Source organism: Schistocerca serialis, chromosome 4 (genome assembly GCF_023864345.2).
Source record: "Schistocerca serialis cubense isolate TAMUIC-IGC-003099 chromosome 4, iqSchSeri2.2, whole genome shotgun sequence".
NCBI classification, from domain to species: Eukaryota; Metazoa; Arthropoda; class Insecta; order Orthoptera; family Acrididae; genus Schistocerca; species Schistocerca serialis.
Genome location: NC_064641.1, coordinates 580340376 through 580363398, shown reverse-complemented (window position 1 = coordinate 580363398; position 23023 = coordinate 580340376). Strand labels below are relative to the sequence as shown.

Below are 23023 nucleotides of genomic sequence, written 5' to 3'. Positions count from 1 at the left end.
CATCTATCAAGACGATTATCGCGAAGCAATGGGATATGTTGTTAGACACAGTGGCAGAATCGGCCGACATGGTGCTGGATGCAGTCTCACCCATGCCTATTACTGTATCAGCCGCACTGTGCGTGAGTGTAGCCACCACAGTAGCGCAAGCTGAGTACGATGCATTAGCGGAGAAGGTCGATCAACTGGTGCAACAGAGTAGCCGGCTGGTAGTGTGTTGCAGCGTCGGAGATTACAGCCGGCCAAGATAAAGGAGACACTCCGGCAGCAGGGCCTCATTCCGCTCGCCTGCGCCATCACCTGATGCACAGAAAGACTTGTGCTGGGTGCCTATTCTGTATCTTTCCGCTATTGTGCCGATCATTTCGGTACTCAAGAGCACCGAATGGTCTAGTGCTCGAATTAAAGCCCCTGCGTTATTCAGTATGCATTTCGGAAGGGATGCCGTTCGGGTCTAGAGAACCAAAGCGCTGTTGCCGGTTCGCGTCGCACGAGCCAATCAAAAGCAAGCGGCCGCAGATCCGCGCATGCGCACTGCAGCGCGCACAGCGCCACGAACACAAAGCGGCTAGCAGACGACACAGGCGCGCTATTCTTCGAAGTACCGAAAAGATAGCATATTTGACTGTATTCTGCAGATTGTCGGAAATGCCGCATTATGTCATCTTATTCTCATTCACACTGACATCGTGTTTTGGATTTTACGTTTCGGAACTGAGTTGGGAATAGTGTGTAGTACCACATTGCACTAATACATCTATAAAAACACCCGCAAAATTGATTCTGAGAGTTTCAAAGAATAAGAAGATAAACAGAATGTGGTTATAACTCGCTCCTAGAGAGCCAAATGATTAAGTAGCCCACTTCCCTATGTTGTTGTTGTGGTCTTCAGTCCTGAGACTGGTTTGATGCAGCTCTCCATGCTACTCTATCCTGTGCAAGCTTTTTCATCTTCCAGTACCTACTGCAACCTACATCCTTCTGAATCTGCTTAGTGTATTCATCTCTTGGTCTCCCTCTACGATTTTTACCCTCCACGCTGCCCTCCAATACTAAATTGGTGATCCCTTGATGCCTCTGAACATGTCCTACCAACTGATCCCTTCTTCTGGTCAAGTTGTACCACAAACTTCTCTTCTCCCCAATCCTATTCAATACTTCCTCATTAGTTACGTGATCTACCCATCTAATCTTCAGCATTCTTCTGTAGCACCACATTTCAAAAGCTTCTATTCTCTTCTTGTCCAAACTATTTATCGTCCATGTTTCACTTCCATACATGGCTTCACTCCATACAAATACTTTGAGAAATGACTTCCTGACACTTAAATCAATACTGGATGTTAACAAATTTCTCTTCTTCAGAAACGCTTTCCTTGCCATTGCCAGCCTACATTTTATATCCTCTCTACTTTGACCATCATCAGTTATTTTGCTCCCCAAATAGCAAAACTCCTTTACTACTTTAAGTGCCTCATTTCCTAATCTAATTCCCTCAGCATCACCCGACTTAATTAGACTACATTCCATTATCCTTGTTTTGCTTTTGTTGATGTTCATCTTATATCCTCCTTTCAAGACACTGTCCATTCCATTCAACTGCTCTTCCAAGTCCTTTGCTGTCTCTGACAGAATTACAATGTCATCGGCGAACCTCAAAGTTTTTATTTCTTCTCCATGAATTTTAATACCTACTCCGAATTTTTCTTTTGTTTCCTTTACTGCTTGCTCAATATACAGATTGAACAACATCGGGGAGAGGCTACAACCCTGTCTTACTCCCTTCCCAACCACTGCTTCCCTTCATGTCCCTCGACTCTTATAACTGCCATCTGGTATCTGTACAAATTGTAAATAGCCTTTCGCTCCCTGTATTTTACCCCCGCCACCTTTAGAATTTGAAAGAGAGTATTCCAGTCAACATTGTCAAAAGCTTTCTCTAAGTCTACAAATGCTAGAAACGTAGGTTTGCCTTTCCTTAATCTTTCTTCTAAGATAAGTCGTAAGGTCAGTATTGCCTCACGTGTTCCAGTGTTTCTACAGAATCCAAACTGATCTTCCCCGAGGTTGGCTTCTACTAGTTTTTCCATTCGTCTGTAAAGAATTCGTGTTAGTATTTTGCAGCTGTGACTTATTAAGTTGATAGTTCGGTAATTTTCACATCTGTCAATACCTGCTTTCTTTGGGATTGGAATTATTATATTCTTCTTGAAGTCTAAGGGTATTTCACCTGTTTCATACATCTTGCTCACCAGATGGTAGAGTTTTGTCAGGACTGGCTCTCCCACGGCCGTCAGTAGTTCCAATGGAATATTGTCTACTCCGGGGGCCTTGTTTCGACTCAGGTCTTTCAGTGCTCTGTCAAACTCTTCACGCAGTATCGTATCTCCCATTTCATCTTCATCTACATCCTCTTCCATTTCCATAATATTGTCCTCAAGTACATCACCCTTGTATAGACCCTCTATATACTCCTTCCACCTTTCTGCTTTCCCTTCTTTGCTTAGAACTGGGTTTCCATCTGAGCTCTTAATATTCATACAAGTCGTTCTCTTATCTCCAAAGGTCTCTTTAATTTTCCTGTAGGCGGTATCTATCTTACCCCTAGTGAGATAGGCCTCTACATCCTTACATTTGTCCTCTAGCCATCCCTTCTTAGCCATTTTGCACTTCCTGTCGATCTCATTTTTGAGACGTTTGTATTCCTTTTTGCCTGTTTCACTTACTGCATTTTTATATTTTCTCCTTTCATCAATTAAATTCAATATTTCTTCTGTTACCCAAGGATTTCTACTAGCCCTCGTCTTTTTACCTACTTGATCCTCTGCTGCCTTCACTACTTCATCCCTCAAAGCTACCCATTCTTCTTCTTCTGTATTTATTTCCCCCATTCCTGTCAATTGCTCCCTTATGCTCTCCCTGAATCTCTGTACAACCTCTGGTTCTTTTAGTTTATCCAGGTCCCATCTCCTTAAATTCCCACCTTTTTGCAGTTTCTTCAGTTTTAATCTACAGGTCATAACCAATAGATTGTGGTCAGAGTCCACATCTGCCCCTGGAAATGTCTTACAATTTAAAACCTGGTTCCTAAATCTCTGTCTTACCATTATATAATCTATCTGATACCTTTTAGTATCTCCAGGGTTCTTCCATGTATACAGCCTTCTTTCATGATTCTTAAACCAAGTGTTAGTTATGATTATGTTGTGCTCTGTGCAAAATTCTACCAGGCGGCTTCCTCTTTCATTTCTGTCCCCCAATCCATATTCACCTACTATGTTTCCTTCTCTCCCTTTTCCTACACTCGAATTCCAGTCACCTATGACTATTAAATTTTTGTCTCCCTTCACAATCTGAATAATTTCTTTTATTTCATCATACATTTCTTCAATTTCTTCGTCATCTGCAGAGCTAGTTGGCATATAAACTTGCACTACTGTAGTAGGTGTGGGCTTCGTATCTATCTTGGCCACAATAATGCGTTCACTATGCTGTTTGTAGTAGCTTACCCGCATTCCTATTTTCCTATTCATTATTAAACCTACTCCTGCATTACCCCTATTTGATTTTGTGTTTATAACCCTGTAGTCACCTGACCAGAAGTCTTGTTCCTCCTGCCACCGAACTTCACTAATTCCCACTATATCTAACTTCAACCTATCCATTTCCCTATATGATACCTCAATGATTTGGGTCTTAAAAACAAAATTGAAAAAACGTGTTTTCCAGGGCTCCTGCAGTTCGTCGAAGTTTATAACACGTATCTCATTATTGAAAATGTATCGAATATGGTGCTACTGTCTAAAGCGGCGGAGATCTTTCATCTCAGTCTATTGTTGTTGAGGATTCGATCGCAGATAAATACTTGTGACAAGCAAGAATATGAAAATGACTGCTGCTAGTTACATTCCCCGTAATTTAAGTTGTGCTCTTAGGTTCCTGTCTAACCGCATACTCGGAAATCGCTACATATTCGGAAAAAATGGTAAATTATTTATGACAAGAAAAACTATAAACAGTTGTTTCATTCACAGCAATTTCATCTCGAGCGTTTTCATATTTCGTTTTTTAAATGCACGGGAATCACGAAATCATTATTGAGGGAGCGCGCTCTTACATGTAAGTAATAACGAATATTGCAGAAAAATCTTAACTTACACCAATAACAATGTCTCAGAACGTGTTGCATATATGAAGAGGACAAAAAAAAATATTTGCACCCATCCGTGCGCGAACTCTTGTTTTGTATAGCACTCCCACGCGCTAACCACTTGGCCACGCTAAACAACAGCTACGCACTGCTCAATTCTTGTACTATTGGGGAGAGGAACGTAGGCTGACTTCGTTGCCAAACGGTGCTGCGTAATAGTTTGGAAGGTTTCCAAATCAGGCTTCACATAATTGCTTTCCATTGTTACTCGAAGGTTGTAAACACGTTTTGATAATTACTAACTAAACCATTTTTGGGAAAAAGTACACAAAGTCACTAGTAACATCAGTTCACACTCATGTAATATACGTAAGCAGAGCCGATGTCTTGATATTTCCTGATATTTAAACTCTTATTTGCATTAAAATAACACGTATTTTGAGAGAATATTGATCGAAAACGTTTTCTTTTTGGATGTAATCATTCACAGTAACAACCTAACCTAACCATATTTCTAACAAGGGAAAATAGTCTATTATGAACTCACTTTCCAACCGGATGCGTCCTCTGGTGAATCTTGAGTAACATACTCACTAAATCCAAAGCTAAAACCGCTAAATATGTTTAAAATAACAAATTATAAGTGTACATAAACCACAGCTCACCGATTGACAGGGACACAGCGAAATCCAAAACCTCACGGTACAATTGTCGTAAAAGCGGTGGGAGGACCGTTCGGTAACAGGTCTCAGAATCTTACTGAATAGGATATTTCGGTACAGAACCGAAAATGACGTCACTACCGAGAAAAACCTACTACACCGATCGGTATGAACGATACAGAATAGGGCCCCTGGTACCACCAGCATTTTGGGGAACGTGTGTAACGCTGCCGCCAAACGGTACGCTTTCCCAAATGCCAGCTGCAGTTGAACAAAGGTGCTTCGCCTGATTACTGGCCAACATCACAGTACCTGTCCATCAGCGATCGACACACCGGTTATAAGAACTTGAGTGATACTCGCTCCAACTTATGTATTTACCCACGTATGACGCTACATCAGTGCCGACCACGTATGTCGTTTTGCCTGGCGGCGGCAAATAACTCGCCTACTACAACGTATGGCTTGCACAGAATAGAGATGGATCTTGGCCTCCACTGCACGTTCCTCTGGAATTTCAGGGTGGCGGATGCGGCAGAGCCAATATTAGGACGGATTTCTTGGTGTTCTATAACCTTTTGCCAGATATGACCAACACCCACCTTGTGAACCAGATCGCACGGTTGACGGCCACAGGTTTCCAGCGCCAGACATCCACCCAGTCTGCCCAGCTGATTACTGCCACTGACAATCAGTATGCCGCACTATTGAAAGACTTTCCAGCGTTAACCACGGCACCAGGCATACCGAAGGACGTCGGGCACAACACTGTGCACTATATCAAGACGTCTGAGGGGCCGCCGATCTCCTGCCGACCACGACGACTGGCGCCGAACCATTTGAAGATAGCCGAGGCCGAGTCAAATGTAAATGTTCCAAGATGGTCAGCCATCCACGTAACGCCGTTTTTTTTCTCAGGTGACAGCGCACAACACGTTACCCACTACACGTCGTAAACACGTTCATTTGTGTACAAGTAAACAGAAAAAAATCACTCCGTCTACAGGCTACAAGTGGCCCATCGGTACCATCCGACCGCCGCGTCATCCGCAGTGGAGGACGCGGATAGGAGGGGCGTGGGGTCAGCACGCCGCACTCCCGGCCGTTAAGATGGTATTCTTGACCGAAGCCGCAACTATTCGGTCGGGTAGCTCCTCAATTGGCACCACGAGGCTGAGTGCACCCCGAAAAATGGCAAGGCCACGCCCGACAGCGCGTAACTTCGCTGATCTCACGGGAACCGGTGTAACCACTGCGGCAAGGCCGTTGCCACAAGTAAATAGAAAGTTAAACTGTAACAATGGGCGTCCCACTAAAAGCTTGCGTAGTTTAATTTAATTGTTGCCAACGAGTACGGTATGACAATGGTGGGGATTAACCGGGGGTGCGGGCTTAGGAGCATTGACTGTGTCTGCTTGTTCCTGTTCCTCTTATGTAATGACTTCGCTAGGCAGTGGCCTCTGGGTTAGCGACTGCACGCAGTTCTAGCTCATGGTCAATCTGTGAGACATCAAAACTAGATCCAGCTAGAGACCGCCCATCAAAATTTTTGAAATATAGTAAACATAGAGCGAAAATATGCATCGTGACTAGTTTTTAGTTAAAATATGCAATAACCGATGAAAAGGAGCCAAATATGCAAATGAATATGCAACATGTAAATGCTTATAATACGGTCTCTACTTGTCATCCAACTTCAAAAAAAGCTATCAGGTGGAAAAGATTAACTTCTTGCACGTCTTAAAGTCTGCTATTTTCACTCGATATGAGACAATTTCTTTTTGTTATTTGTCACAGCTGCTGCGCTGCATGAAATTACGTAAACCACTGCACAAACTTTTCAAGAGTTTGCAGTGGTAAACTTTGCATGTTGTTCATTGTAGCCCTTCAACTGCCATGCACTAAATGTAGTAGATAAGATATCGAAATTTTATTTAAAATTGAGAGCAGAGCAATAGCTAGTTTCGCTCTCGAGTTATTGATTTTTATATCCGTTGGATAGTCATGCACAGTGGGCTCAGTTCCCTCCATGCTGACTTGCTGGGTGCTATGACGTACTTATCGTCCGATTTTAAGAAAACTATTGAGCGAGAAAATTAATTTTTCACATCTTACAGTCTGATATCTTCACTCGATAAGGGAGTAAATATGCTGCCGTTATTTGTCGTAGTTACCATGCTGCATTAAATTAAGTAAAGCACTGCACGAAATTTTCAAGGGTTTGCGGAGGTAAAAACGCATTGCGTAAACTTTGCATATATGGTTGATTTTAGCTCATATGTAGTCGTGTGTTAAATGTAGATAAGGCATCGAAATTTTATTTAGAACTGAGAGCAGAGCGGTAGCTCACTTCGATCTTGAGTTATCGGTTTTTATATCTGGTGAACGGCACACATGTACTTATTTCCGTCCCGATTTATTTTTGCCTGAACTGTTAACCATTTCTTTTCTGAGGAAGGTTCATCAGTTATGAGGAATGGCTACATTTCTCTTGTTGAGCGGTTTAATTTTGCTTTTTTCTGCCAAAACATATTACAAAATGGCACAAACTCGCCTTGCAGTTGCTATGCGACAGAATCTTGAAACTTAGGTCTTTTATTAAACGAGCAATATGCGATCAGGGTGGTCAATACCTTACGTAAAAGCTCACTGTGTCGGTTTGCTGTAGTATAAGATAAGGAATTTCCTCCTTATTTTTATACTAGCAGATTCTCCTCCTTATAGCTGTCGAAGAGTCTTAAAAAATTGCAGTAGTGGATGGAAAAAAATAAAATAAAAACCGTAGCTTCTGCTATACCAACGTGGATAAAGAAGTTCCATATGTTAACCATGTAGCAAAACACGCTCTTTTTGGCGTGATCATCACCTGCCAAAATCTCGTTTCGGTATCTCGAACGGTTTATGAGATACAACGTACGTTATAAATATTTCATTCTCATGTGGCTGCAGTTGGAGGCGTGTTTTCTCCAGATTGGAGACAGATAGAGAACTCCTACTAAGGCTAAAGAAAAATTCAGTATTTTGCTTAAATTTCATTCTCAGCAACATATGATGTAATACGCACCAAATGCAAAATCATAGCGACGCATATTTATCATTGCAAACTTTTTCGAATTTCGCGCCGCGACTTACTTCAGTGAGAACAGCACAATAAGTACGACCATTATCGAAATTTTGGGAACCTATCCATGAGGATGACATATAGAGCTATAAGTAACGTAATGGTTTTTTTTTTTTTTGCCCATTAGTTTCTGCAAAATCGTTTGAGATCATGTCAGCACAGCACGTCGCCTCATTAGATAACAAGGTGATATTTTCCGCGCTGGGTTAAAGCCGCGTCGAACTGGGCCCCAATGCGCAGGTAGTCCGCTTTCTCTCTGTGCGCATCCTGACAAGACGGCCATCAAAGTACCACAGCCGGCGTGACGTGTGGCATAACAGATTCATAGTAGGTGCGTTGCATATGTGCGACTCCACGTCAGTAGAAGTAACGTGGCACCTTATCATTCTCGCATCATGAAAGTGTTCTGACTTTAGTCAATTTGGTTACCGTTTTATGGAACCGAAGTAAAGTTATATCTGTTCCTGATGTTAGTTTCTCAGTAAAACTTTTACTGCTTGTGTTAAATACTTCCCCTCTAAGCAGTTTTTCTCTTTACATATTGAAGAAACTATTAGATAACAAAGTTTGACTCTTCCGCACCTTGTAGACTGATACCACAGCTTGATAATGAATTGACTTTTCTTTCTTTCTTTTCTTTTGCTTGTGCCTTTTCCCGCAATGACGCAGGGTCGGCATGCTTAATCGGCTGTGGCAAGGTTAATTGAAGGGGCGGCCAGATGCCCTTCCTGCCGCCACACCATTCCCCCCCCCCCCCCCCTTTCGAGACGGAATTAGTGTACCCCAACTGTCCGTTTCTAGTGTAACCCATGGAATAGTGCAAAGGTGTTCAGATGTCTGCGAGCCGTGTAACTGAGGCAGGACGTGGGGACCAGCCGGTATTCACCTAGAGGGATGTGGAAAACCGCCTAAAAACCACATCCAGGCTGGCCGGCACACCGGCCTCCATCGTTAAGCCGCCGGGCGGATTCGATCCGGGACCGGCGCGTCTACCCGAGTCCAGGAAGCAGCGCATTAGCCCTCTCGGCTAACCTGGCGGGTTTGATAGTGAATTGACTCTCTTTTCGATATCGATTATAGTGATTTTGATATTTCAAAATGAAGTAAGTACCGCAGCATATTATGTTGTTTCACAAGTTCATATCGTTTTTCCGTAAGTTTAATACCACAATTGATAACCGTAACAGGGAATTTAGTCGTCAATATTATATTCTCCTTCACCATTTACAACAGTCTGCCATTGTTTGGGTAAGGGTTCGATTCGCAGCTATAGATATCACACGTTTTTGAGGCGAAGACCTCATCGAGTCCGTTCAGAGTGCATTTTCATCCGGAAAGAAGTTTCTTGAAGGCTGCTCGATAGAGAACGGAAAAGGTGACAGTCTGGAGGTGTAATATCAGTCGAATACGGGTAGATGCGCAGTAACATCCCAACGCAACGCTTGTATATCGTTTTTGCCAGTCTAGCAGAATTCGAGCGGGCTTTATCGTGGAGTAGCATCATTTAATGCAGTCTTCCTGATCGTTATTCTTGGATTGCGTCTCCAAGACGTCTCAGTTGTTGACGATAAATGTTAGCAGTTGTGGTTACACCTCGGGGAAGCAATTCGTGGTACACCACACCACCACTGTTCTACCATATGCGCCAGGCACTTCTTATACATAGATGTTGCCGACCGCAGCGTCGTATTCTGCCTAATTACAAATCTCTGCATTTGAATGTGCATGCCTGTACCAGTTTCTTTGGCGCTTCAGTGTGTGTTCATACACATCTGTGTGTGCGCGTGTGTGTGTGTGTGTGTGTGTGTGTGTTCGAAAAAAGCAGACACCGCACACATATACGAAATGCTACTAACTGTATCTTCCTGACATCTTCAACTTTTGTAGTCCTGTCTTCCTCAGTTGCGTGTAATATTACGGTATATTGATAATTTTTACTTATGGACCGTCTGACAGCAATTGAATAAAACACAATTTTAGTGCCATACGCGTTTCGCCTTTATTTTCTGCAAGACATCATCAGTGGCCTGGAATATGTACATATGTTAGCTATTTAATTTACATTTTTGTCACTGTGCCTATAGGTTATAAACAGTTTTGGTGGTTGGTATTTCCTACTAAGTAGTAATGTTTTGAACTGTACTTACAGGTTGCGTGGACAATTTCTTACATATTGCGCTCCTGTTGCATTTTTGGTGTTGTTCTTCTTCTTATGAACGCCAATTAGCGGTTTTCTCCACATTCCACAGCACTATGCACTGAACACTTGTTTTAATGCAATGTTTTGGTTTCTGTTGCCGACTGTCAAATGTTTTTTTGCCAAAGATCGAATGTTATTGCCAAACTTATGGGTGTAACTATTGAAGTATCTGTGGTCTGTTCGTCTATGCATTTGTGTGTGCGTTTGTGTATGTGTGTATGTGTGTGTGTGTGTGTGTGTGTGTGTGTGTGTATGTGTTTTGCTGTGCTAGTTATTTTATTTATTTATTTATTTTTTGTGCTGTGTGTGTGTGTGTGTATGTGTGTGTTTTGGTGCGCTATTTATTTTACTTTATTGTATTTTATTTATTTATTTTTTGTGCTGTGTGTGTGTGTGTATTTTGGTGTGATAATTTTTTTTTGTGCTCTGTATGTGTGTGTGTGTGTGTGTGTGTGTGTTTGTGTGTGTGTGTGTGTGTGTGTGTTTGTGAGTGTGTGTCTGTATTTTGGTGCGAAATAATTTTTTTTTTTGTCTTCGTGTGTATATGTGTGTGTGGGTGTGTGCGTGCGTGTGTGTGTGTGTGTGTGTCCAGATGGTGTGGGGAAGAGTTTTTTTTTTGTTCTATGTTATCATTTCCTTTATTAAGTGTAGTAGGGAGCCTGTGCTGATGTGTGTTTGTTCATTTATCACGTGTTTGTTTTCTGCTATGGATTTCTGGTTGTGGAAGTTTTCTTGCGTTTGTATAAGATGTTTGTCATGGTTGCTTATTTTCATTTCTTGTTCCATGTTTGTAGGATGATGGTTATAGTGTTTTAAATGCTCTGCAAATGTGGAATGGTTTGTTTCATACTACACTTAATAAAGGAAATGATAACATAAAACAAAAAAACCTCTCCCCACATCATCTGGACACACACACACACACACACACACACACACACACACACACACACACACATACACACGGAGACAAAAAAAAATTATTTCGCACCAAAATACAGACACACACACACACACACACACACACACACACACACACATACAGAGCACAAAAAAAAATAAAATAAAATAAAAATTTATCACACCAAAATACACACACACACACACACACACAGCACAAAAAAATAAATAAATAAAATACAAAAAAATTAAATAAATAGCACACCAAAACACACACACACACACACACACACACACACACATACACACATACACAAACGCACACACAAATGCATACACGAACAGACCACAGATACTTCAATAGTTACACCCATAAGTTTGGCAATAACATTCGATCTTTGCCAAAAAAAATTTGACAGTCGGCAACAGAAACCAAAACATTGCATAAAAACAAGTGTTCAGTGCATACAGGGGGGCGCAGAAAGCTATGCGCAGAAAGCAACGTGTTTTCTCAGTTGTGCGCATGACGTCACCGTGGAAGCAACTGTGCCAAACAGTACACGGTTCGAATTGTGTGTGATTGTTTTTCTTGTGTTGTTTTGATTTTGAAGGAGTATTTTGATTGAGTTCTTTCTTCTGAGGTACTCAGTCAACAGCGGAAACATTCGGAATTCGGGAGGTGTTAACGGTTTTTGCTGTAATTGATATTTGATTCGGAACTGAAATAGTTAGCGATAGTGGACAGCGGAATCAACATTGTGTTCGCCAGCTCTATAGTTTATGGTTCGTCCAGTGAAATTCTTATTGGAGAATCTACAAGTGAGCGAGAAAATTAATTTTTACAATGCCAGGCTGTGCTGTAACGGGCTGTTTTTCCTACAACTGGAGCACGAAGGGAACTGACGTAATGTATCACAGTTTCCCTCGTAATGAAACATTACAAAAACTATGGTTGTCGAAATGTTGAGGGAAAGACAGTGTAAACACACACGCAAGAGTGCGTGCAAGAATATGTTCTCGCCATTTCGCAGAAACAGATTACTTAAGGGATTTACAGTCTGAATTGCTTAATTTGCCCCGAAAAAGAATGCTCAAGCCAGATGCAGTTCCTTCGCGCAATTTGCCGTGCAGTAGTGCGACTGTCACCCGCAACAGAAGACAGAACCAAACGGTATAAGAAACGAGAACTACATAAGAAATCTCTGGAAAAGCTGTCACCAAATAAGAAACATCATAATAAGAGCACATCTACAGATGACAGTTTTTTTTTTTTTTTTTTTTTTTTTTTGAGACACAGATAAAGTTACTTTGATGAATACTATAGCGGCTTTAGGAAGAAGGAATGCTGTTCTTACAAACAAGTGTGTGCAACTTCGAGCTCTTAAGTAAATTCATTTCAATGCGAATAAATGAACAGTTTCTGATTTATTTGAGCCGAGGTTTCGAATTTCAAGTGTGTGTCAGTGTACGGTTGTGATCTGAAATTTTACCAATGTGTGAGGCATAAGCTGCGAAAGAATATAACTCATCAGTTTTAACTGTAATATTTTAGCAGCAGAAAAGCAGTTTAGACATCTCATTTCTGGTATAAACAAAATCTTCCGCCAAAAACTTGACGTAAACGCGCATGCCGTGTCGTCTGCTTGTGAGCGCTTGCTTCCACGCTGACGTCACTAGGCCAGCCAATGGCAGAGCAGAGCGCTTACTGCCCAACCTTATTATTTAGTAACCTTGAGTGCATAGTGCTGTGGAATGTGGAGAAAACCGCTAATTGGCGTTCATAAGAAGAAGAACAACACCAAAAATGCAACAGGAGCGCAATATGTAAGAAATTGTCCACGCAACCTGTAAGTACAGTTCAAAATATTATTACTTAATAGGAAATACCAACCACCAGAACTGTTTATAACCTACAGGCACAGTGACAAAAATGTAAATTAAATAGCTAACATATGTACATATTCCAGGCCACTGATGATACCTTGCAGAAAATAAAGGCGAAACGCGTATGGCACTAAAATTGTGTTTTATTCAGTTTCTGTCAGACGGTCCATAAGTAAAAATTATCAATATACCGTAATATATCTTCCTGACTAACCTTATAAGAGTAGTTGAGAAGATTTCCAGACAAAGTGTGGTGGCGACCGATTAATGTTGCCATGTGATAATGCAATAAAGTTTCCAGTCTTTCTTACGATTAGTATGAACCATTGCTCACAGGAGAGCACAAAAATAATATCTGCAGGCAATCTAAGAGTTAGAGGATGAGGTTACAGTGAAAACAACTCATGTCTTCTCTCTCAGAGGCACCGAAAATAAATTTGGTACACTGCTCATTACAAAGTGAGTCTAACGATGATGATATGAAAGGGTGTGAATATTAATTTACATTCTAATTGGTGTACCAACCTTCAAAGCTAGAAATTAATGTTCTGTTTTAAGTACAGTGTGTGCTAATTTTCTTTCTTTCTTAATTTTACTCAGCCGTTTGCCGAGATCACATCCACAAATTATGAACAGAATGCGAAAGAGGTTAAAAAGCATAAATATGACTTTGGAAAAAGGTATACTGAAGCATAAATTGTTAAGAAATAATACGCCAGGCATGTAAGTAGCGGATCTCCATCCCTTTTTAATGACAGGTAAGCTCCAGTATTTTTGACAGGCACCATAATTGGTAGCATCTTCGAGAGTCTCTGGTAATCTCTCGTGCAAAGACTCTGGAAGAAAGGACGTTACCACAGCTGCCAAGAAGAGGAGAATTCCAAGCACACCATATAGGCACCGGCGATCAACCAACTCACCCTGCAAAGAACAAATCGTTAAGAAATCTACTAACTTTAGGATGTAATAAAATTAGGCCTATCTGAAAAATTACATTTACTGTTTCACGTGAATTAGTAAAGCCATAATAGGGAAGGTGTGACAGTGACTACAAAACGTACCAAGTACACAATATATGGCGCAACTCCAATCATGGACGCGATGACAGCCCACTCAATGGCAGAACCAATCTGTCTGACACACGTTGGATGGATTTCCATGCTTTGGATAACGTTGATAAACAACGACATTGAACTGAAAAACCTCAAGAGAACAGCTCCTGAATTCACCATCCAGTCAGGCCCAGACACTAGAAAGGGAGATAGTTTTTGAATAAGACTCAGATAAATATTAAATGACTAGTAAGTTTTCTGCAATACAGTATTTTGAAAAGAAGGATAGTGTGCCTTTAATGGAATGAAAAGAACTACTTCAATTCAGTTTCCTTTTTCATGTTTATTTAATTGAATTGACGTGTACGGAGGACGAAATGTATTGAAAATTAACTCTAATTAAACCCTGGTTCTGGAATTTTTCTGCTAAGGCAGTAGCAACGGTATTCCGAAAGGAATAAATTAAGTCCTGAAACGTTACGAAACTGTGGCCTAGTAGAGTAGACAATGATGCAGGGAATTCCTGAAGATCAAAATATTTAGAAATCCTAGTGAAAAATTTAACTCACATATTGTTTTATGCCATATTACATGGATATTACATTATTTGTGACAAATGACACTAACAATGTAGTGACTGCAACAAATATTTCTTAAGCCTCTCTGCAGTGAAATAAATATCCCAAAAGCACAATTATCGTTGTTATACTGGATATTTATTATTATTTAATTGAGATTTGTTCACTACTGAAAGGCAATAAAGAAGCTCAGCACTCTGACCAACAATATGGGATCCATTTCACTCCCAAATTTATGTACAGAATTACAAAGCATTTCAGAAATTTAGTTCTCATCATTAACAGAATAACTTATAAATACAGTAACTTACTAACATACCTGCAAAATTTCAATTTTTATGTGTATCTGAATTTATATGGATTGTTTTTTAGATGATAATGGGAGTACTTAACAATTAACAATTTAATGATGTAGGCTGTTGCCTTTATCTTTAATTATTATTTCAGCATATTGGACCAGTCTGTATACTGTGCTGGCCAGACAAGAGGATCAGTTCACCGTTCAGATACAAGAACCACCTGACACTTTTGTCCCAGCTTGACAATATGTGTGACTGTTCTGATACCTGTTCGGACGTAAAATAGTGCGTTGGTGAACGCGCTGGAGTCACTTGGCGCATGACTGCCAATCTGCACAGGTGTTTGCTGGCCCCAGTGTCATGCAGTTATTTGATCTGGGTGGCAGGCTGAACTTCGTATCTGGCCTATACAATACACCCGTTACACGTGAAATGTTGGTATCTCCGATTTACTGATCCATTGTTTGTGATTGTTAATAGTTTAAGAAATTGGTTGACTTTACACAGATCGATACAATTCTTTATTTGAGTACTACCTCTGCAATTTCGACAAGACACACCTTAGGATTTAATGAAAACGTTACCGCTTATGGTTTTTTTTTCTAGACTTTGAACGATTTATTTATTAGAATAGTAGCTTACCACGCGCTGCTTTGCTCGCATAGATGGTACGGCCTGCAGAGATTCCTTTGTTTTTATTTAATCTAATATTTATGTTATTAACAAAACACAACACCTTCTAAGCTTTTCACGCTAGTTAAGGCCTTATGCATTGTCTTTTCCCAATGTATTTTTCACCAAAAAGCGATACCGGTAGCAGAGTCCAAAGCTTTTGTTAATTATGCCTTTTGTGTTCTTGTGGAAATATTTCTTTACATCTAACCGAGAAGTGAAATACTAATTTTCATAAATTTAGCTTTAAATTTTTTGTGCTGTAACAGAACATTTTCTTAAAAATGTTCATCCTCTGTTACACTTCCTTAGGTGTTGAATTTCCAAAAACACTGAAACATATATTTTTTTATAACAGAGAAGTGAAATATCAATTGTCATAGATGTAGCCTTAAAAATCCTTTAGTAGATCTTTAGTAATTATTTATTTTCAAAAACATTTTCAGCCACTGTTTTACCTCTTTAGTTGTTGAATTCCTAAAAGTGCTCAAACTTGTATTTTTTAAATTTCTGATTGAGAAACCAAATACCAGTTTTCGTAGTTCTAGTTTCAAAATTCCCTTAACCGCGACATACTTTCAAAAAGCATTACACCCCCTTAAAAGTGGAATTTCGGACAGTCTCTTCTTAAATGACGCCTACAGTTTGCGCCACTCCATCTCCGATCTTCAAGTCTCTATCCTTAGCTGTTTGGGCTTGGCGATGATGAGTCAGTGAATCATTCTGACCCCATTTCACCTTCTTAGGAGTCGATTTCTCAAAAAACAGTGACATGCTTATGTTTTATTTCTAGCAGAGGATCCAGATACAAATTTTCATAGACTCATATTCAAAAATTCTTGCACAATGAAATAATCCATAAAAACTTTCATCCTTAGTTGTGACCCATAGGGACTGGATCTCCAAAAACGGTGAAACATGTACTTTTATTTCTTACTGAGAAGCCAAATTTAAATTTCATTGATTTAGCTTTAAAAATGCTTTCGTAATAAAATATTTCCCTAAGAAATCTCATCCGCTATTGGGCCCCTTTAGGGGTTCAACTTCCAAAAACATTGAAACACATATTTTTTAATTTGTAACCGAAAAGTTAACTTTGAAATTGCTTGGATATGGTGTCATGTCATAAAGTAAAATATCTGTCACTAAATAAAACTGCTGATTCGTCCATGGTGCAGTGGTCCTCATTTGCATCTACTAGCGCACTTTGTTGTCCAGGCTTCATTATATTTCCTCCACAATTAAAAGTAGTTGATTTCATTAGTCTGCTAGAAGGAGTGAGAAACTTCGTTTGACTGGCTTTCTGTTGTTTATTCACCCTTACAGTGTCAGGCATGGTAGCATAAAATTTATGGCAAATGAGTGTCCCTCAAATTGTAATACTGTGTAATATGTAGCAAGCCTTACTGTTGGGGAGCCTTTTACGCAGTGAAAGCATCCTAGTGGCAGGTTAAAGGCTCAAAGTCGACTCGGAGGCAGCATATTCGCTTCCTATTGCCTGAGGGAAGCTGGACACTATAAGGTAGCGGTAATTTTTATGGCACCTGAGGCAGAAACGCTGGTGTCATTGCTGCCCAGAGTCGAGTAGTGGTGGCCACAGTGAGCGGGCATGCACCTAATCATTGTAAAAAAGTACGTTAACCGTTTAATTATTTCAGCCAAAGTGTTAAGTGTACCAGTAGAGTGTGGTATTGGAGTCAAGCCGAAGTGAGCGGTCGAATATTTGATTGCTGTAACTAACTGTTAGGAAATACTGAATTTTTGGAGGGAGGTGGAAGCAGATTATGTGATGGCTGAAGACAACTGTGATCACGAGTATAAGGTTTTGTTAATTTGATGAGCTGTACTGTGCATGACTTGTTTCATTGTTCAGGGTATTGATAAAAGAGTGTTGTCGAGCACAGTTGGATTTGTGTGTTAGCATACTATATGATTGACTGATCGTTTAATCACTTAATGTAATTATTTGGTGTGTGATGACTTACTGTAAGAAATCAAAATAAGGCATCCGTAAAACAATACTGGAGTGATCTTCATGGCAAAGTAGATCCTCAGTTCTCTCTAATCCTAATCTAGCAGTATCACTTCATAAACAAAACCACAACCAGGCATAATCTTCTGCAGCGAGTAGTAGATCAATATCTTTAGAAGATTGATAAAAGTTCAAGAAACTTTGTGAGGTGTGACTGATTTTGCACATTTCCAACCACAGCCCTCCTGTATGTGGTCAGTCTGTTACATCCTGCTACTAGTACATATTTCGAAGCATGCTATCCCTTGTGGGGATGATTTTCAGTGACTGTGACACCTGAGATCTGTCGGAAAAGTGAACGGTGAAATTGCAGTAATAGTGAGTTGAGATAGCAATTTGGTAAACAGTAGACTCGGCCACTGTTTCTGTTTCGATACAGTGTACCGATACGTGGAACTGTTTCAGTGTTTCGGAACGGCTGTGGTTCACTATTTCGATACAGTGGTGTTTCACTCCGCCCCTGTCTCGGGTAACCAAATTCGATCTCGAGCCAGACACAGAAACTGTATCGTTGTTTCCACATAAGGCTGTTTCAGTCCACCTGTGCTTGGAACGGACTAATTGTATCGAAACAGTGATGTTTCATTCCGCGCTGTGTCGGACGAGATTCGGGCTCGGCATAGGTACTGAAACACAACATACCACTTCGTGAAACACTTTCAAGAGTGTCGAAATCTATTTGACAAGCAATAGCATGAAGCTTAAGATATCCGAAAATAAAGCTTCGTTTCTATCTGACTGTCCTATTCTGAAATGGCGTAACATCTGCTTTATAAACACTAACCAAACAATAAAACAACGCATACTATTCACATTCAAAATAATAAATATGTGAAAATCATTCACTTTTTTTTACAACATACGTTTCTCTGGTTATGTACAGTAATCATATTAAGAAACGCAAGTAGGCCTACAACATTTTGAATAAAAAAAAGCGTAAAGTGACAGTTATTAGACACATACTTAAATTTGATGTAGGTATAATTGCAAGCAATCTGTTTGACGTATCACTGAAAGTGTAATGGTGAACGGGAAGGGCTGGGAAGCATAGTGAATTTATAGTAACGCTTCGAAACACCGTAAAAGACAAAATTTTTTCTGTTATATTTTGATATTTATTCGAATTATTTGGCATTATTTGTGAGTCTATAGTCACGGTGCCTATTATCCACAATGATTCCCTTTGTGTGCATGGGGAAATTAGCAAGATTGGGTAGATTACCCATACTAACGGAATGTGGGAATCCCAGTAGCATATCCGTTGTTTCTGCAGTTTGCTCCCACCTCCAGTTCCGTTCGTGGTGGTTCTTCTGTCTTCAGCTATGGCTGTCCTCAGCCAATTGAAAAGTATGAAAGTCACACGACACGAAAGCAGCACATTTGCTTCAGGAAATACGAAACTGCCAAAACGCCTAAGTGATAGTTTCATACTTTCTGCGATATGATTAGCGCTCTCGCACCTCATTTATGTTTATATGGACACACTTATACAGTAGACATTCAAGATGATAAAATGTGTAGGTTTATTAGATTACAAAACGCAAACTGTTTCACTGTTTCGAAACATCGTATCGAAACATTACATTGTACTGTTTCATTTGTTTCGAAACAGTTACGTGTTTCAGTTTGCCCATCTCTAGTAAACAGTGTTTTGTAGTGGATGTAGAGTGATTTGTGGTAACAATAGCAGCAAAGAGCATAAAAATTAGTGGAAGTGACTTTGACGAATTTTGCTGTAATTTAAAAACTACGCAACATTTCAGAGACAGTAAATAATTTGGTACACTGTGCAACGCACGAGCAATGTAACAGATTCTGATGTGGGACGCAAAGCAAAAGACTGACGCCAAGAAAAGAAGAAGACTGTGAGACTTGAGTTACGATGCAACACAGCGGACAGATAACACAACAGCTGCAGGCAGCTGTGGCGTGAGGCAGCATGCGGTTCTTTGTAGTCTCCACGTGGAGGCAGGCAGACGATCGTTGTCACCGCAGTGTGCCACCAGCAATGAAAGCAAAAGGCAATACACGACCAGTCGAAGCGAGGGAAGCCCAATAGCCAACGACACGCAGCCAAGACGCCCAAATTTCAGAGCAGGACGATCTTATCTTTCTTAAAAGCCCCAGGACCTGTGGCATTACACGCTTTTCAGTGTAGTGAAAAGCAGCATTACCAAATAGGTTAGCTAGTAGTAAACGGATGTTTATTTATAAATATCAGTAACATTTGAACCAAGAGTGAGAATAGAGGATACCTCATGGTGTTAAGTAATATGGAAGTATGTGACGCTCATGGGAGTGATCACAAGGATGAACTAGAATCACATGACAAATAGTCAGAATTACGTGATGAAAGTTCATCAATGCAAGACATTTCAGATGTCAGGGAAGATAGTGCTCAAGTACTCTCAGAGGACCATGATGTTAGAAATGAATGTACAAAGTCGAAGTCAGCGTGCTGTATCATCAGACCATGTGACTGTCTATAGTGATGGTGAAATATCTGTTTTAAGTATGGTGGTAAATGTTACTGATGATGAATGTGGTATGATGAGAATTCTCACAGAATTCCTGGCATGAACTCAAAGTTCCACCAAAGAAATTTTCGTCAGTACGAGACAGAATCTAGAAAAGCTTGAACAGGCTGTTAAAATCTTCAGTGGAAAAGAAGTCTCAATTTGATAAACTGGGAGATGATATTTGTTTAGAAACCTCGATCTAACTTAATGAATTAGTAACTGATTCTTTAGCCGAAGAAGGTTCTAAGAATAAAGAATTGTTTGATGCAGATGAACTTCGAATAACTCTTTTAGAATCTAATACTGTGCAGTTAGTGAACGGTCAAAAAGAAACTAATGGTATTTATTAAATTGCTCATGAGCAATGTGATATAAAAATAGTAAGGGTTAATGTTGGTTTCTTTATGAGGGTAGAACTAATCCGAAAGACATGTGCCAAGAGTGAACTTCATTCAGAACTGTAGAAAATCGCGAAAAAATGACGACAGGTCTGAGGTAAAATTAGAAGGAAGGAAGGAAGGAAGGAAGAGTAGGGATTAATGTCCCATTGACATCGAGGTCATTAGAGACGGAGTGAGAATTAGAGTCAGGGGCTCAGTATGCTGCTCAGGTGGAACTGAAATAAAGCAAAGTATCTGAAGTACGGTATGAGCAGGAAAACTGAAATTTAAAAATAAAAATTATCTAATGTTTGATCATCAACATTTGTAAGTATGTAACTTTCATAATTCCTCTGACAGAGGAAGAAAATGCCAGGCTGCAACCAAACTACAGTTTGATGGAATATTTTTGGAGCAGTGGGATGATAAGAAGAAGATTGGTTGCGTAATTAGTAGCTTAGAAGGAACATTTTCTTGGGATTACGGGACTGCAATGCAACACATTCGATCAATTCAAAAGTGCGCATCTGAACTGATATTGGTCTGAAAACGCACAAAACATTGTGAGGAAAGAAATATTTGAAGGTCGTAATTTCAATAGTAGCGGGTGCAAGAATAATAAAGAACTCTTTCACACCTGTTTAGAAAAACTTCAGTATTCGGACGACCTGCTTAAAGAGTGGAACCTAATTTCAGTTATAATGATTAAGTTGCCAGTATTAATACAGGAAAAGTTAATTGGAATTCCACAAACAGATGTCAATTCTATTGTGCAGATAGTAGATCAGTTAGACTCATTGACAGGTAACAATCAGAATTTGGAAGGCTGGTGCAGAAACAGGTGGAAAGGCAAGAAGCAAGATGATGTGCGAAGTTGGGAAGAAGTACCGTCACTGAGATTTATCATGACTCCAGCTCAAATAAACGCGCAACGATAGCTTGAAGAGAGGCCATAGTATGGAGCACAAGATCAGCGAAACTACTGTCACAGTCCTCTAAGAACAGGAGTGGGTGAATTTGATAGACGAAGAGGAAATTATCATGGGAAATATCGAAATTATAGTAACCAAGTTAATGGAAAGTGTGAATGGTGGATTCAGCTTAGGGAAACTCGCAAGACGTTAAGTCACGAACAGTAATTGCAAAAGGACAAAAGGTCTACAACTAAATTTCTTAAGTTTATCACAAAGAATAAGACTGACACATTCCAAGAAAGTAAGATATGATAAGAGTGGAAGTTAGGTTTATGTTCTTGACCACAGTTGAGAAGCGTAAGTGCTATGCCCGTTTCAAAACAACTCTTCGATAATACAAAATGACCGAGTGCAATGCTCTATCTTTTCTCTGAACTCGTAATATGATTGATTATACATTTTGGCCACTGTGCACAACGATAACGCCATCACAGTGTGAACATATATATGGTTCATATGGCTCTGAGCACTATGGGACTCAACTGATGAGGTCATTAGTCCCCTAGAACTTAGAACTAGTTAACCCTAACTAACCTAAAGACATCACAAACATCCATGCCCGAGGCAGGATTCGAACCTGCGACCGTAGCGGTCTTGCGGTTCCAGACTGCAGCGCCTTTAACCGCACGGCCACTTCGGCCGGCGCAGTGTGAACAACCAGCTTCAGTATGCACCAGGCTACATTTATTATAGGTCACCTAATGAGGAGAACGTACTGTATCTTGGAATCTTTGCCATGACTGAGATTAACAGATATTTATTTTCTCTAATGATTCATTAAAATCACAACAAAACTTAATAGTGAACAAAGATATCTGAACTCGAATTAAACTACAAATGACATTAACACTGTGAGGAAGTATGAGAAAGTGTGGAAGACTGATTGAACGAAACGCAAAAAGATCTGCTCATAAGGGCAGCTTAAGAAATCAAAGTTAACGATACCAATAAATGCTACAAATTATAAACATGTTAAGCAAGACAAGTTGTAAGTCAAAGTAAGTAAGTAGCAAGCTGCTAATAATATCGATCACGCTAGGACAATTGCGACACTTACATTTCCAAAAAATGAGCAATAGGATCCTAGAATGAAATTTTCACTTTATATCGGAGTGTGCGCTGATATGAACCTTCCTGGCAGATTAAAACTGTGTGCCGGACCGAGACTCGAATTCGGGACCTTTGCCTTTCGCGGCCAAGTGCTCTACCAACTGAGCTACCCAAGCACGACTCACGCCCGTTCCTCACAGCTTTAATTCCGCCAGTACCTCGTCTCCTACCTTCCAAACTTCACAGAAGCTCTCCTACAAACCTAGCAGAACTAGCACTCCTTCCCAACCTTATAGCCAGCATGGAAGAACGTTGCAGAGGATACATTGCCGTCTATGGTGATCACAAATCGTATTAAGTACCATGCCCTGCCTTTTGTGACGTCCAGGGGACCTCCGTGAATTACGGTGACTTCCGTGTAATTATCGACGTTGCGTAAATGTGCCATTTCTGTCTGTCTCATTGTGTATTTCTTTCAGTTACTTTCTGCACTGTGCTGTAGGTGGTTCTTTCTATGTGTGGTCCAAGTTACATCCTTACACTTTTCGCA

General features: G+C 40.2%; 1 protein-coding gene across 1 annotated transcript in view; it reads right to left on the bottom strand.

Annotated features, from left to right (window-relative positions):
- Nucleotides 1-23023, bottom strand: part of LOC126474615 (solute carrier family 22 member 7-like) — a 111637-nt gene that overhangs the window by 5344 nt on the left and 83270 nt on the right. The window contains exons 8-9 of the mRNA XM_050102091.1: nucleotides 13979-14166; nucleotides 13632-13838 (exon numbers count right to left, since the gene is read on the bottom strand). Of these exons, the coding sequence (XP_049958048.1) occupies nucleotides 13632-13838; nucleotides 13979-14166 (395 nt within the window). The remainder of the gene's footprint in view (nucleotides 1-13631; nucleotides 13839-13978; nucleotides 14167-23023) is intronic.